Source organism: Branchiostoma lanceolatum, chromosome 12, assembly GCF_035083965.1.
Source record: "Branchiostoma lanceolatum isolate klBraLanc5 chromosome 12, klBraLanc5.hap2, whole genome shotgun sequence".
Taxonomy (NCBI): Eukaryota; Metazoa; Chordata; class Leptocardii; order Amphioxiformes; family Branchiostomatidae; genus Branchiostoma; species Branchiostoma lanceolatum.
The window spans coordinates 14921607-14939368 of record NC_089733.1 but is presented as its reverse complement, the minus strand read 5'-3'; the positions used below and the strand labels follow the sequence as shown (position 1 = coordinate 14939368).

The 17762-nt window shown below is 40.9% G+C and overlaps 1 protein-coding gene across 1 annotated transcript; it reads left to right on the top strand.

The window, feature by feature from the left end:
* Window positions 1–8439: 8439 nt before the first annotated feature.
* LOC136446131 (thymocyte nuclear protein 1-like) lies at window positions 8440–17019 on the top strand. The gene is made up of 8 exons (XM_066444422.1): window positions 8440–8580; window positions 9045–9172; window positions 10215–10283; window positions 11074–11169; window positions 13858–13919; window positions 14970–15003; window positions 15142–15292; window positions 16234–17019. The coding sequence occupies exons 1-8, from the start codon at window positions 8553–8555 to the stop codon at window positions 16275–16277; spliced, it is 612 nt and encodes a 203-aa protein (XP_066300519.1). The 5' UTR covers window positions 8440–8552; the 3' UTR covers window positions 16278–17019.
* The last annotated feature ends 743 nt before the right edge of the window (window positions 17020–17762 follow it).

Genomic DNA, 17762 nt, shown 5'->3' with positions numbered 1-17762 from the left:
TTTTTGATAGCCTCTACTAGGCTCCACAGGTCGCTGGAAAAATGTTAGAAATTGGCCCAAAACACAGATATCATGTCAGATGGGTTAGTCCGCTAAAAGAGTTACAGTTTGCGACCTAGAGATTTGACACCGTTTGTAGATACCGAGTCATTACAGGCTCAACTGTAGTGTAACTGTCACTCCTATAGCGGAGTTATATGCCTACCTCTACAACATAGACTTTGTCAACATTGTAATTTAAATCAAGTAGACGATGAGCAACATTTCGTCCTAGATTGTAAATTATACGATAGCGAAAGAAGTGTACTTTTTAACCTTATCAAAGAAAAATTCGCATATTTCGAACATCTAAATGCAACAGACAAATTCATATTTTTATTACGCCGGGATAATCCTTGTATAAGAAATATTGTCTGTACATACATTTACACATGTACAAAGAAGCGAGAAGAAGTCGACTCTACTGGACTAGCTTATAATTTAATAACACGTTTGTCTACTCTATATGTTTACAGCTTGCATTGGTGTATTTATGTCCTTGTATGTTCCATGTGTTAAGTTAGACGACCTGTACCTAGCCCCTCGGGGCATGAATGCACATTCATTCATCATCTGGCATGTTATCTGTCTATTTGGCCAATTTCTACTATTTTTACAGCGACCAGTGGAGTAGAGGCTATATTTTTGACTCACACATCGTCGACCCAAGTTTTGTTTCTTTGTTTTGTTAAGGGATTTTCAGAAAGGCTGTGACAGAATCGACGTCCGTCTACAATCATGAGATATTCGAACTCTTGTCAATCTTCGGTTAGCATTTTTGCAACGTGCTGAACTCGGAAGCTGATGAAATGCACCTCCATACCAGAAGCACGCCACAACAACCTGTACAGCTTGACCTCTACACCTGGCGTTAAGCCCCCTCCCCCCTCCCTCTTATGCTTAGGTCACATTTTCAAGGCGGGGCCCGGTCGGGCGGCTTGCGGGAATGAAAAATTGATATAGAAGACAACAAAAGACACAAAACGTAAGAAAATTACTCCTGAAAAGAAATTGTGTATTTTCTCGACAAGCATATTTCATTTTTCATTTTAGCAAACACCCCGACCGGGCCCCGGCATGGAAATGTGACCCTAGCATTACTGGACCTGCGGCACGCTGGCGGCGTCGCTGCGGCCGATCGAATTGACAAAGCACTCAACAAATTTCATCGACAAAAAACGAATCTTTTTTAAAGCTTTGTGTTTTTGTTGTCTTTTTGGTCATACTTGTACGTTTTGAATAATATTCGCATTATAAATTCAAGGGTAACACAAATCCAATTTTGGACGCAGCGACGCCGCCAGCGTGCCGCGGGTCCAGTGAGAGGGGGCGTTCGTATTTCCCAAGAGATCATTGTTTACGCTAGATGAATATTCGTGTCGTATGACCAAGCTTTACATAAATCCTATTTAGGACAAAATGGTCGATTAGTATTCATAACTGTCTGCAAAGTGACGAAAATAGAACTCTCATCTCGTCTGATACATCCCTTCGTCTAATCATTTGACCATTGGGGCACCACAAAACATATGGCAACCAGTTTCTCCACCCTTCTCAGTTTTCTGTTTCTCGGTGTTTCGCTTAATGTAGTGCCTGTCCATTCTCTGACATAGTCTTTCCCGTTGCCTGCCCCTCTTTCTCCCTGAATGGTTACGTTCGAACGTTCACACCGTGTTGCGTGCTTGCACAGTTTTAAAATGAGCGCTCTTGAATTGTGACCTTCATCTTTCAAAAATAAAACAGTTTTGAAAACTTTAAAGGCAGTACCAAAGTTAACCTCTTCTCCAATGTTCAGCTTTATCGATTTGAACTCCATAAAGCAGGAAACAATTTTGTTTTATTGAATCTCTAATGCACCACATCCACAACACCTACCCACATACCAAATATCATCGCGTCCATGCAGAGATTCTTGTATTATCGTTGCAGATACGCATTCACACAAGCAAACAAAAGCAAAACCTTTCAACAACGCTCTCTCCTCTTCTGAACACCACTCCCCAGAAGACGAGCAGAGTTCGATACCACAGCTCCGGGAACCCCTCACGCAGGCACACTGAACTTTAATTTACAGGCTTACAAGAAACCCATCTAAACGGCGTGATGCAAAATGTATGAAGCACAAATAACCGTACAGCACACCCCGGGGAGCCACCAGATCCCAGCAACCACACGTGTCTACAAAAATGCACGCATATTTACGGTGACACAGTGCCATGCTATTTCCACCCATGCTTATAGGACGTGTATAATTACCTTCGCCTAGAAAGGGGGGGGGGGCGCTGTTTGTGTGCGTATGTGCGTACGTGCGTGTGTGTGTGTGTGACTGTGTGTGTGTGTGTGTCTGTCTGTTAGTCTGTCCATGTGTGAAGACATAACTTGAGAAAGCCTTGGTGGATTGTCTTGACATTTGGTACGTGGGTAGGTCTTGATAAAACCTCAAATGATTTGATTTGGGCCCTCTAGCGATTTTCCAAGGTGCCACAGTAAAACGTCTGGTTTTGATACTCCTTTTCTTAACACGCTATAATTCTGCAACTGAAGGTTTTGCATAATTGGCATTTCATATTGGTAAATCGTCATAATTCCATTATTGCTGCATTTGTTAGGAATTTGAATCAGGCGAAAATGCTGCAAGCTAACAAACTGGGGCAAATATTCCCCTGCTGCCAGGGCCTGCCCCCTGGGGCCCTACAGTGGTCAAAACATAGCCTCTACCAGGCTCCAGGGGCGGCTGGAAAGAGTAGAAATTGGCCAAATAGACAGAAAAAGATGCAAGAGGAGTAAGTCTGCTATAGGGGTACAGATGGCATATTGGACCCTCTCTCCGTAGCCAACTCCCTTGGCATACTATTCACTCTATTTGGCCAATTTCTACTATTTTTCGAGCCATCCCGCGGAGCCTGGTAGAGGCTAGCCAAAACACAAAGGGATAAGGGAAGTCAGAACCTGTAACTTGGTTAAAACAGGAGTTTTCCTTGGAGTTTTACTGTGTATGTGTTGCCTGACAGATCAGGTCTCACCAACAACAGCATTGAACAACAGGAAGATTTACATTTTGGCGAAGGTGTGGTTTTGTTTATCTATTTTTTTCGATTTATCACATTTGTGGAAGGATTGACATAACAGGTGAACTATCACCTTTTCAAGATGTCATCCCAGACCGGACTGTAAGGTTTGGACCATCGCACACCGGGGCATACCCCTACTCTTTTTCGAAAGGTGTGGTGGGTTCTTTGACGTGCGCGGGGCATGGCTCTCCCCAAACACGGGTCCTCCATTTAACGTCCTATCCGAGGGACGTTCCTAACCCTAGATGAGCTAGGTACTCATTTACACCTGAGTGAAGTGAGGAAAGTCGTGTTAAGTGCCTTTCCCAAGGGCACAACGGGGCGCATGTCCGGACATGTCTCTGGGCACACCGGGATACGAACCGGTGACCCATTGTTTGACAGCCGAGTGATCTACCACTTCGCCACACGGACGCCAGTGATTCGTGGTTTGACTTATGATACGAGGTGAGTGCTGCCAGGACTCTGTTTAAAGATCCTGTTGCATGCTGTACAGCTAAGTGCTCATTGGTCATCGGCAAATTGCAACTTCTGATGCGTAGCGAGCGGAAACGTTTCTGTCCAAATATAGAATACAAATTCATAGTCAAACATGTCTATACAATGTAGTATCCATTCGACAAAGAACATGACGGGAATCTTAATGTGAATGGGTAAAATAATCAAAGGAATAATCGAAGAGATAACCAAAAATTATGTAGCTCACCAGGCTGGCCTGGTTTGACATCTGAATGATGAAATTCAAAACAATGTTAATGATGTTATACAATGCTACCAGATGCTACCTTACTTGGTAAAGCAAATGAAAATGGAGAACCAGCCACAACTACAAGGAATGGTATCCTGGCTGGCGCAATGAGATGCAAGCAAGTGATGCGCTATACAGTTTCACTAAAACGGGTTTGTAATAAGGCACTCTCTCTGTATATATGGTATATTCTGTCCAGCTGCTTCCGCAGGCCGTAATTGCCAGGTCTTGTACGTAGCTCGGTGACATCACAAGTCACATGGAGTGTACAGCAAGCGAACAACGTGAATGAGGCCCCCTTGAAAACCCACACCCACGACTTCCAGACTGAATTTTCAGAGGGCATCTGTTAAAATCGTATCTTCCGTCATACCTCTTCCGAGCCGCTTTAGTTCTGAGCCTGCCTGATTGAATCGCGCCTTTGTTTGGCTTGGTGATATGAAGAAAACGGGATAAAAAAGAATTCCCGACAAAAACGCCTGAACTGAAACCACGTCAAAACCAGCTGGAGCTGAACCTCTGCTTATGCTTCGGTCACATTTCCCAGTCGGGGCCCGGCCGGGCTGTTTGAGAAAACAAAGAATAAAAGACGCATATCAAGGATATACATGACGTATGGTAAGGAATAATTTTTCAAAAGTTTTGTGTGTTTTGTTGTCTTTTATGTCATAGTTTTCGTTCCCACAAGCTGCCCGGCCGGGCCCCGGGTTGGAAATGTGACCCTAGCATTAGAGAATATACAGCGCTAGAGAACGCTTTAGTCAATTATTTTACGTAGGTAAATAAAAACCTCAATGACAATATGAGGGAGAATTAATGGTTTGGATTCTTTTAAATATAAGAAGTCACGGTGTTTCTGACCTCGAGAGAAGAGTCGATGTTATGCCTTGGTCCCATTTTCAATCCGGGACCCGGCCGGACAGCTTGTTGGAACGAAAAATATGATATGAAAGACAACAAAAGACACAAAACGTAAAAAAAATACTCATAACCATGTATATTGTGTATTCTATTTATATGCGTTTTTTCTTAATTTTTCGTTTTCGCAAACAGCCCGGAAATGGTACCGAAGCATAAGAGTTACATGTATACATCATCATGTAACCCGTAACCTCGGAGTGGCCTTTGCGTTACACCTCAAAGTGACCTTCTGGTCTTGTGACGTGGTCCCGTTGAGTGAAGAAATAATAAATTACTAAACATGAGGAAACCACCAGCATCCAAGCGTGTTAATCCGTCAGGGTGACCCAGGCCTCTTCTTGAATCTGATTAAGGCCATGTTGATTTGACTATTTGGATGGCATCCGTCGGGGACCCCAAAACTGTAGCCTGACAAATCGCGCTCCTATCGGCCGGCCGGTCCTGTAACCGCCATCAGTAGCCTCCGGCTGAGAGCTTGTGTAAACACAGGCTACCCAAAACTGATGCTAGCGTGCGTGCGTGTTTGGCCAAAAGTGGTCAGAAAGGATGAGGAAAACTTAACACACAGAGTATGGTATACCAAAATATAGGTTCTTCATTTTTGTTCTTTCAAAACAAACTTCTTCTTTGACTTTGGAATTGGCTTGGCATTCTATGACATTTTCCGAAATATCTATTTGCAATTTACAGCATGTATTTTCTCATTTTGCAGCTGTTTTTTATGATTTACAGTATGGCCGAAAACCTTTTTGGGGGAAACGGACGAAATTTGATGTGCGCACGGATGCCATCAATACAATCAAATCAACATGGCCTAACTCATAGATGTCAGTATGTACTCAGAATTCAAATCGGCTCAGAAAGCTTACCAACAACAAGTTAGATGTACGATTATCCAGTCAGTGCACGCGTGTAGATTAGCTATACTTTACTTACGGCTGACAATCCGTATTCAGAATAATGAATGAATGAATGAATGATTTTATTGCACAACAATTGCATCAGTGACAATGTATGGCAATTTACAGACAACATAGGTAACAATCTAGTTCTATATAAGAATATTTCTAGTTACTGTAAAACTATATCCAGTGTGATCTACGGCAAATGCAACATGGAATTAATACAGACTTAGAGTAAAATGTGGTTCATTCAGGCTCTATTGAGGCGGAACCTTCCTTGATTTGAGAGTCGAACCCAGTATGTTATTAGTCATACGGTTGCTGTAATTGAGTGAAGCAGCGGAACTGAGTAAATACATGTGCTACTCATTATCTTCCTATTTTTAAAGAATTGAAGAATATCGTATCATAAATATGCAACGGATGCTACAGAGCAGTAGTTGAAATGACAGGCGGGCTGTGAGAGATCATACACCGAGGAATGAAGAAGAGATCTCGAGGGCAAACTAAAATTTTCTAACGAATGAGATGAATAACTTCCTCTTCTTCTTTTCAAATAGACTTAAGCTTGATGATCTAGTTGCGGATTCCACCAAAACCTCGATGAATGCTTCAAATGTGCAGCATTTTTGATGTAACAGATTAGAAAATGCTATTTCCTTTCAGGCTATACGTGAAATATGCGAGTAATGTATCTAATAAAGGTCTGAAAGACTGAATATATTACCTCCTAGAGTGGTATGTCATTGACATTTGTATATTATAAGAAAAACACTTTTCATTCGAAGAGTCGATTGATATGTAATTTACGGTGCATGGCTACATGTATAATGGCCCACTTTCGGTCAGTTCACAATTACGTGCTCTCTTTTCCAACAGTCTGCCGTTCAACGGTTAAAACCGATTCAAACAGTACACATGAGAAATACATGGCACATTAAAACATTAGGTATTCTCAGAATAGGGAACTACATTTGTGGAAAATTGAATCGAGTCTTTTGAATAAAATACTGTTATCAGAACACAATGACAAAGAATCCTACTCAATATGTGGACATTTATGGCATTAAACAATTAAATATAAACATAATAACACAAGTCACTAACGTGAAAATTGTAGCTATGACTTCCTAGAATCATTGAATAACAAACAATCATGAACTATCTGGTGCCCCTAACCTCTAAGACTAAGAGGACAATAAAATCTCACTGGCTGCAAGGACCTCAACCAAAGTAGTAGTAACACATCAAACAAAATGAAAAAGGGTATGTTACAAATGTAGGCTAATTCTACTTTGAATAGAATCTATACTGTTGGTGGCTGAAAGAAAGGGTGGCTAGATCAATTAACACGTGGTTCACATACGGTGGCCTGTGGTAAGGGTTGTTGCCTCAGAACCTGGTACTGAGTTTTTATCCATGACAGGTCCCGATTTTGAGCCCAATTTTCTCACTCATAAATGAGTATACCTAGCTTGTCCCTCGGATAGGACTTTACATTTAGGTTCACGTTTGAGGAGAGCCTCACCTCGAGCACGGTACAAGAACGTACTGCACTTAGCGATACGAGTAGGGGCCCTTCCCGGTGTGAGTGGATGAAATAAATCTGTCCGGATATGCATCTTGTACTAGATCTTCAGTGCAGATCTGATGTGCTAAGAAATGAGGCGGTTTACCTCAATAAAAAAAGAGCGTACCTTTTCTTAGCTGAATTGTGTTCTTACCGGGTATGCAATACACACAAACAACATGTCTGAATTGAAGAACATACAAAAAATGCGTACCCTGTCTCAGCTGGTATGCAATACAAAGAAACAACATAGCTGAACTGATGAACGTAAGAATGATGCGTACCTTTTCCTTGGCTGACTTCTGCCCAACGCGCGCAGAAAGTGCCCGTCACGAATTCACTCTGCAAAATCTGCTTCTTCTTGCCAGTTCAAGACACCGACGGGCGCATGGAATTCTGGGTCAAAGAAAGGCCGTCTGTAAACAGTTTAACGGTTGCCGTCCGTGTTGTATTTTGCGGACATCTGCTTTGAAACCTTGTTTAGAAAAGAAATCGTTTAGAATTCTACATCGTGCATCCATGGACTTCTTAGTGATACACCGTGCGGCTTTCTATTTCTATTCTATTGAGATATATAATTAATCTATTTATTTATCTATTTCGATTTAGCACATTTGTGAAAGGATTGAAACAACAGATCACCTTTTCAATATGTCAACCCAGAGCCCAGACTCTAAGGTTTGACCCGCTCACACCGGGATGACCCTGTTCTTTTCGATATCCTTTAATACGTGCTCAATGTGCGGCTCTTCTCAAACAAGGGTAAGATACACAAATGAACGGGTACTCCCCATTACATGTAGTAACTTTACCTTCCTGTGTTTTTATTACGAAGAGTCAAGTCAAGTCAAAGTTTATTGCACAACGATTGTAACAGGTACAATGTAAGGCATTGTAGAAGATGATGATGATTTAAGAAGGAAAAGAACTATATGATCCTATATGTACCATTGCTGTTGTTGTAACTTGAATATAAATTGTTATAATTGTAATACGTACTTTATCACTGTAACGTTATGGTGTATTGTAGTGTAGAAGTCAAGGCTGATGATGAAGAGAACTTGAGTATCTGGGGTCTCTGAAAACGTGTCCTAGAGAGACAGGAGATAACAAGGTAACACTTTGTGTGTCATCAGGGCAATTACCCTTTCACCTTTGACCTCACAACGGCGGGAAATTTTGCGATACGGACGCAGTTTTGTACTTTATACTACGAGAACACTTTCAAAGGAGGTCATATTTGCACTTAAGGAGTCAGATTCCGTTTCTTTGATAGGAGATTTGTACGCAGGGTATTCAAAATGCCTCCAAGAAAGAGGAGAAAACTTGGTAAGGCTTGGTATCACCGTGCAAATTATTGTACAACCGTATTAGGGGGTGGGGGGCGTGCAACGATTTGTTTGTACACTTTACAAAACTTGTTTTTAAAAGCTAGTTTGCGCCTCAATATTCTACAACATTTCTGTATTTCTATTTTATCCACATTATGTTGCTGTGCTTCTTTGTTGTCACAACAGGAGTTTGTACCTCTTGTTAAAACAACCATGTTCGTGTTTTGTTTATATTTTGCATTTCAAAAGGTGGGTGGGGCTATAGCATTGGTCTATTAGCTCTACTGTACATGTAACGTTAACATGCAAATTTGAAAAATATATGAAAAATAGCAGCTCACATGACACATTCTCCTTATAGCAGAGCCGAATTCCAACGTAGGGAGTTTCTACAACATGCATGGATCCAGGTCTACTAGTATATATAAGGAGAATGACATGAGAAAATTCTTTCTCACTCAGATCACAAGCCAAAGACAAAGTCTTCCTCCAAGACAAGTTCCCATGGCAACAAGGACACGCCCACCTTCTCCCATTGGCTGATGAAGTCAGAGCCAGAGACCAGGATTGAGAAAGGGGTGGATGTGAAGGTCGGTACAGTAAACTCTAATATGTGTGTTTGTCTGCTTAATTTCCTGTGTTTGCTCTCCTTTTCTCCAGCTCAAGCAACAACTGAGATAAAAGTAATCAGACGATTAGCCCCCTCCCTTCTTTGCCCCTGTAATGGGGGTTCTCCAGGAAGTAACGTTAGTAACAAAAATTTACCACAGGGAAGCTGAAGTTAGTTGACACAAAATTATTCTGTCTGTTTACTGAAAATCGTGCCGACAAATTAAGGAGAGACAAAGGTATTTGTATGTCGAAGTTACGGTACCCTGATTGGAATGGAACGATGTGGAACGCTATATTCATAACAACTTTTTTCTGGTTTTACCGACTGAGATTATAGTGTGAATCGTGCATGGACGGTGTAAAATTAACAACGGAAAATCCTTAAACACCGCCACTCTAATTTATCATTCGTCAAAACGCAACACTTTTCAGACAACCGACACTGGTGCAATGCGATGTCGAACTCGTAAATTTACGTTTGAAGTTATGGGACCCCATGTTAGAAGAAGAAAAGGAGGATTGATAAAAAACATTATTGTTCTTTGATCACAACTAACCGTTTTTGCCTAACCGATGTTTCGCTGACCGATTGACCACCTGTCACCTTCCTCAGGGCAATTCTGAACAGTTCTACCTCACACTCGTCATTATGGTTCAGGACTTTAGGTTCTAGACTTCGAACTCCTTTCCCAAGGGCACAACATTGGGGCCTGCAAGGGATTCAAACCCAGAGCCTTTATAATGAATGACTGAATGGTTTATTGAAGTGCATTTCACATTACAATCTTTGCATCTTAAAAATACATTAAAAATCATATCAAACAACAATACGAGTTAGCACTACACATAAAGATTTAGATTCTAAGTCAACCCAAACTACAAGACCACCTTGCCACTTTTGCAGACTGTTTTGAGTTTGCAGTTGTAACAATTCTGTAGTACTGTAGTAATACATTGGAAACACCTTTTCGCTTTGGAAGGATTTCAAGATTGACTATTCTACACTGTTTTTGTCTGCAGTTTGGCATCACAGAGCTAAAAGCTGAACCAAACCAGACGGCCTGCTGGGATGGAGTCAGGAACTATCAGGTGCGTGGTAAATGAATAAATACAGAAGTCACTCAGGGTTTATGGTAAGATGCCAAGTTTGTCTGTGAATCTAAGGTCATGAAAAGGTGCTAGTAGGGTTAAAAATGCAACCCTCATATGCAGGTTAGTGCAGGTAACATTGAAGCTGTGCATCTTTTTCTGATATCTACCCCAGGGCTGTCTTCAGGACCCATCCCTCCATCCATCCCAGGACGGGTATTTGCTTTTGGGGACGGACAAAAATTTCACACCATCTGTCAAAAACGTCCAAACTTGATGATATGAAACTGGTGAAGATGTGTCTTCTTAAGCTTAAAACGACAGATTTAACAATGACAATCAACTACATGGGCTTCCAAACAATGAGTGGGATGGGAAAAAATTTAAGCTGGAGGCAGCCTAGATCTACCTGCATCTGACTTGTACTGGTCCATGTAATGTTATCTAAGCCTACATGTATGTAGATATTTGTTTGCTGCACTGATCGTTGCTACTTTGTCCCAGAAATATTTTATAGGCGCCTGTAGTGCAGGTGAAATTGCAAGGGCCCATAGTTACAGGATCTGCTGTAGATTCATTAATTTTTGCAGGGACTCATTTTCCTAGTAGAAGGGGGAAGGAGTTTTTTGTTTGTGTTAAATTCACAGTTGAAACAATTCTGAAGTATAGTATTGATACATTGTAGACGCATATTCTCAGTGTCGTGAAGTTAAGGTTAAGAGGTCACCACAAAAAAAGCAGCAATTAAACCACCTCAAAGATTTCAAGATTTACGGTATTTTCTCGACAGGCTCGTAACTTCATGTGTGACCAGATGAGAGTGGGACACAAGGCGTTCTTCTACCACAGCAACTGTAAGGAGCCAGGGATAGCAGGCATAGTGGAGGTACTACCTTTAATGACATATTCAAGAAGAAGAAGAAGTTAATTGCACGGTAATTGTACACGGTACAATGTATGGCATCAACTATTAAACATGATACAAAATAGAGGTATAGAATATAGCATGGTGGAGGTACTACTCTAAATGACATATTCAAGAAGAAGAAGAAGTTAATTTCACGGTAATTGTACACGGTACAATGTATGGCATCAACTATTAAACATAATACAAAATAGATGTATAGAATAAAGCTTGAAGATCAACTTGAAGTAAGAATTTGACTTTGGAACAAGACATTAAGCATAGCATAGAAGGATTTTCAATTTTTTGTGTAGCTTTCCTTTAAGAGCCTAATGACTAAAACAATAAGGGCTAGCAAAAGTAATAGTGTTACAATGGGGCTAATCATAAGTTTCGGTATTTTTTCTATTGACAAAGCAGTCTTTTATATATTTACGTATTTTTGCATTGTGGGAGTTTTTGCATCCAAAGATATATTCAAATCTGTCTGTTGCATTGAGTATTAAAATCTGTTGTACTTGATATTTATGTCATACCTGGGCCTGATATGGGTGTTCCGGACCGTGTGATAACTATCCGTATCACATAGGGTTCGGGAGTTGTATCACACGGGCTTCCATAGAATATTTCGAATGCATTTCGAGCGCGCCGGTTGCGCCGTCGCCGAAAATTCGAATACCGGATTCGGAGGTTGGAATCAATGTTGTTACAGTTTTGTGTTTGAGGACACAAAAGGCCCTCAACTTTTGGCGCATTCCGCATTGAAATGTGTGTTTTCTCCGGTGGATATGACATAAATAAAATACAACACGGGGTATTCCGTATCACCCGAGGTACCAGCCCGACCACGTGTAGGATCGCCCGACGACCGTATAGTGGTATGTGTATTCTATATATACATGTGCCTTTCTCTACATAAGAGCCTATGTGTTTATCTTCACTGGTTTCTGAGAAAAAAAAACTCTAAATAGATCTTCAATAATTTCCTCTTTCTGAGAATTCCAATGGTGACAAAGTGGTCTTTCGATTAGGGTTGTTGACTTGGAATCTAAAGGTTTGTGGTTCGAATCCCTAGCAAACCCTAATGTTGTGCACATGGGTAAGGCGCTTTAAATCTACAGTATTTCCTCACTCGACTCTGAAAATGAGTACCTACATGTAGCTTCAGTAAGGGATGTCCTCTCGGAAGGGATGTAAGCTGGAGGTTCAGTGTTTCAGGAGAGCCACACCTTGAGCATGCTAAAGAACCCACCACACTTATCAAAAAGACTTTTGGGGTCCATCCTAGTGTGACTGGATTAAATCTTATAGTCCAGCCTTACACAGCTTGTACTTATTGTACAAAACTAGTGTGTTATGCCTAAAGGCTGTTTACCAGTTACATGAAACAATCAACAACAAAAAGGCCCTGTTGAAGAATCTGATAAATGTTTAACAGCTAGTAAATTCTCTCAAAAGAAACTATGTTGTCTTAGCAAGGTCACTTTCTTGGGGTGCCTTTTCTACTTGTTAGATATAGTTATATGACTGCATGTGTATTATCTCTTCCTAATAAGCGAGGCATATGTTAAGAAAAAGCGATGAATACACTTAAGAAATAATGTAATAATTATTGGCATCGTAATAACAGCATTTTGTAACCACAGTAACAGTAACAGCCGTGGGTGTGTTATGCCTAAAGGCAATTTACTCGACTCAGTCTTGTTGTCTTGGCAAGGCCCCTTTCTTGGCGTGCCAAGTTTCTTTTTGTTTGTTACATAGAACAGACAACAGCAAAAAAGGTCCTTTGAAGAATTTCGTAGATTTTTGATGGCCTCTAAATTCTCTCAGAGGAGCTATGCTGTTTTGGCAAGGGCTTTTCTATTTATATATGAGTGCAGGTGTATTATCTCTTGGTAACAAGCGAGGCATATGTTTAGAAAATCTCATGAAAGACCCTTCAAAATAAATGTAGTGATTATTAACATCATAGTAACAGCAATTTGTAACCACAGCAGTAGACGTAATTGCTACTCGTACAGTACCTTAATTGTAATTGGCAATCATCCAAGAGCCAAGAGTTACTGTATAGCAGGATGTGCAAATTGGCAGCACACGACTTGCTACTCAGCATGACAACGAAGAGGGTCTTGTTAGGATGCTCTTAAAGCGGGCATCTCACAGCAGGAATATAATAACTCGCTCCACGATTCTGCGACCTCCACCTTTCCTTTTACTGTAAATGCATTTACATGTAAGACCGCAGGAACTTATTTTAGTGGTAAGGAGAAAATGGAGTGTTTGTGGTGGTTTTGAGTTTGCAATATTAGGCTATAGTCGCATAATTGATTCGAGGACTTGCTTCAAAGTTGTGCATAAAATTTGCTGTTATTTTAGTGACAGGATTTCATTGAAAACAATGTGGCCAATTATCAAAACCAAATGAAATGATTGAAATATGGCTTTTCAAATCTTTGCAACTGTAATATATCGTGCAACTTCAGGAACTGAAGCTAGCCTGATTAAATCTCGCATTAGTGGCCTGCCCAACATCTGGCGCTGTCCCAAAATCTTGATGGAAAGTGCATCTAACCCGGGAGAACAAGGTTTTCTTTTTCAGTGGGGAAAAGCCATAATCCCCCGGCCAGCAGAGTTTGCGCTAAACTAAAGGCCTGTGTTATCTTGTTTCAGATTGTGAAAGAGTCCTACCCTGACCACACCCAGTTTGACAGTAAAGACATACACTTTGACAGGTGAAACCTTCAGGCAGTTATTTTATGATCAGAACATTTTGTTAAGTGTGTAAAGAATCGCAGTGGTGTCTTCTGTCATCTCCAAGGACATATGATTGTTAGTGGTAATAAATGTTATGCAGTGTACTGTAAGTCTATTTAACCTCCATGGACATTAATCAACCAGGTTACAAAAATCTGCCTGCACTAAGGACAGGCGACAGGAAAGGTCCTTCAGCACTAAGGACAAGAGAAGGTCCTTCAGCACTAAGGACAGGGGACAGGAAAGGTCCCTCAGTACTAAGGACAGAGAAGGTCCTTTAGCACTAAGGACAGGGATGGTCCTTTAGCACCAAGGACAGAGAAGGTCCTTTAGCACTAAGGACAGGGAATGTCCTTTAGCACCAAGGACAGGGGGCAGGGAAGATCCTTCAGCACTAAGGACATGGGACGGGGATAGCCCATCAGCACTAAGGACAGGGATGGTCCTTCAGCACTAAGGACAGGGATGGTCATTTAGCACTAAGGACAGGGGAAAGGGATTGTCCTTCAGCACTAAGGACAGGGATGGTCCTTTAGCACTAAGGACAGGGATGGTCCTTTAGCACTAAGGACAGGGATGGTCCTTCATCACTAAGGACAGGGATGGTCCTTCAACACTAAGGACAGGGATGGTCCTTCAGGACTAAGGACAGGGATGGTCCTTCAGCACTAAGGACAGGGATGGTCCTTCAGCACTAACAACAGGGATGGTCCTTCGGCACTAAGGACATGGATTTGGCACTAAGGACAGGGATGGTCCTTCAGCTCTTAGGACAGGGATGGTCATTTAGCACTAAGGACAGGGAAGGTCCTTCAGCACTAATGACAGGGATGGTCCTTTAGCACTAATGACAGGGATGGTTCTTTAGCACTAAGGACAGGGATGGTCCTTCAGCACTTAGAACAGGGAAGGTCCTTCAGAACTGAAGACAGGGAAGGTCCTTCACCACTAAGGATAGGGAAAGTCCTTCACACCACAGTTTCAAGATTCATAGCATACAAATTCAATTCTCACATTTGTCGTTACAGCTCATCAAAGAAAGACAACCCAAAGTGGTTCATGGTAGGAGTGTATAATTATCTTGCATGAAATTTTGTGCACCTAAATACAACATGTTCCATTGACATGTATGAAGTGCATCTTTTTTCAAAAATGCATGAAATTATATTGATTTTTACGAAGACTGTGTTTCATCACCAGGTTGATGTAAAGTTTGTAAGGATGATGAAACGTTTCATCCCCTTGTCTGAACTGAAATCCCTGCACCTCGAGCACAAGTCAACAGGGGGAGCTCTTCAAAACATGTATCTGTTCACAAGAGCTCGGCTGTCAGTTCAGCCTGTGACCAAAGGTACAGTAGGTATTTCTTTCCACAAACAAGCTTGTCTTTTTACAGACCAAACAAGAGTTTGAAGATCTCACACCTTTGCGAGTCCTTTGTATGTCTGGTTCAATTGTTGTTTGATTAACATGTCACGATGTGGCATCGTGTTGCGCAATCGGTAGGGTGTTTCGCCCAGAACCGAGAGGTCCCGGGTTCGAAACCACTGTTATGCCCCAATGTTGTGCCCTTGGAAAAGGCACTCAACACAACTTTCCTCACTCCACCCAGGTGTGAATGGGTACCTGACTTTGGTTGGGGAAGGTCGTATTGAGGTCACTTGCTTGCGCCGAATGGCAGCCTCCCAGACCCTTGCACCAGTTCCACAAAGTGCAAGTGTGGAGCAAATATGTTGTGTATTATGTGATTGTAGCAATTCAGCACTGGCTGCCATTGCATGGGTAATTTCTGACCAATAAACCAATAAACCAAACATTACTGTTCATGTGTCCATTGATCACTTCCTGTCACTGTACAGTGAACGTGACTAGCATATATATAAATATATATAACTGCGAAAATACACACAGACCAAAAACAAAACCTCCCCATGAATCAATAGCCTCTTCCATTGACCCATTGGCCTGTACTGTCTTTCATGTCTGATTAACAACTTGATCTACCACTTCTCAATTTCATGTTTACCTCGTGCTGAATTTTTACGTCGAAAAGTACCAAAAAAACAATGAAATAAGCTGGTAGCCCCTTTTGTTACCCCTATAAAGTATAAATTCATAAACTGTGTGTAAAAACTATAATTGTTGAGGTATAAAAGATCTATTCTTTTTTGGATATGCATTGGTGCAATTTTTTTACTGTTTTCAGAGTGATCGTGATACTGTAAAATGGCATCGCCAAAAATCATCAAACATCTTAACTATTCACCATTTTCATATCTTATTTGTCCACAGAGGAGTTTGACTTCATCGTCAGTCTGGAGGGTAAGGAGAATTGAGTCATCAGTACTAATACAAGGACTACCTCATCAAGCTCCTCTTTAGAACTTTACTGTTGTTACGGTTCTAATGGTTTCATTAGAAAAGGTTTATTGTGTTTTCCAAGTGGCGTGTCAGTGTTGTTTTGAAGCCAGTAAAGTCATTCATGTTTATGGAAACTAACTGCAGTTCGTTCTGTTCCTATTCCAGTTTCTTTATTTGATACCCAGTTGTTCTTAGTGTCATTTGTTGTTTCTAGATTTAACGTGTACAATGTACGTATACAAAGCATGAAATTTCATGAGGTTTGATAGCAAAGAACTAAGCTTTAACCTTCTTCCTGCTGCCTAAATGTAACTCTGTAACCAATGGCAAATAGAGTGTCAAACTGCTACTTCAGTGTGCTAAAGGTTAAGCAAGTATAGAATGCAGTCCTGTAAGAGGCAAATAATGTTCAATGATAAAAGGTAAAGCAGTCAATCCTGCATGTATTGGCTGATGGTGGAATTCCACTCGATAACAAACTTACAACACTGCTAATACTGTAAATCTTGAAATGTTCACGTTCATTTTTTGGGGGGGATGTTTTCTTCCGGAATTCATGACACCGCGAATATGCCTTTCCAATGACTATTACTACTGTACTACAGAATTGTCTCAAACACTAACTTAAATCACAGTAAAAGTCTTCTTTTCCCTTCAACTGCGACATCAAGTTTTGCAAAAATAAAGACATTTACAGTATGCATTTCCGAAGCATCACTACTGTGCTACAAAATTATTTCGACCGAAAGTCTAAAACACTGTGAAAACCTATTTTACCCTTCTACCACGAAATTATGTGCCTGCAAAAAATAAACGAATTTACATAATTACAATATCACTTTGACATGTAGTACACTGTACTACCCAAAAATTGATGGCCGTGTAACTTCCATTATTGTAGACAGTTAGAATGTCGATCCCTTGGTCTTCAAAAAGTGCCAGCCTGCAGGTCATTTGTCTCACTTGTATATTATAACATGCATGTAGATTGTTCAAGTGTTATGAATTCATCTTCAGTGTCAGAAATGATACCCAATGGCCCTGTAACCTTCTGTCATGGCGGACAATTGGAATGCCAATAACCTATTATTCTCTCACTTAGACATTCAACCTTGCATGTGTATAGATTAAGTGTTATGAATTAGAAATGATACTGTAAACTCGTTAATTTTTGCGTTGCCAAAACTGCAAAAATAAAACCACTGCAAAATTTTAAGACTTGCAGTACCTCCTGGGGGGACTACTGTAAACGAGGAAATATTTGTGCCTGATCAATGCAATGAGTTCTCCAATGCAAACTGAAATCCACCACAAAAACACATTCTCAGTTTCGGCTCCGAATCAGTTACAAGATAACATTGTTGGAAATCGCAGTGTTACCATTGACGTAAAAAAACAATGCACGGTGATTAAAAGTCATCACAAGAGATTTGCAGTAATTGCGCCGTTTTGCTCCATTT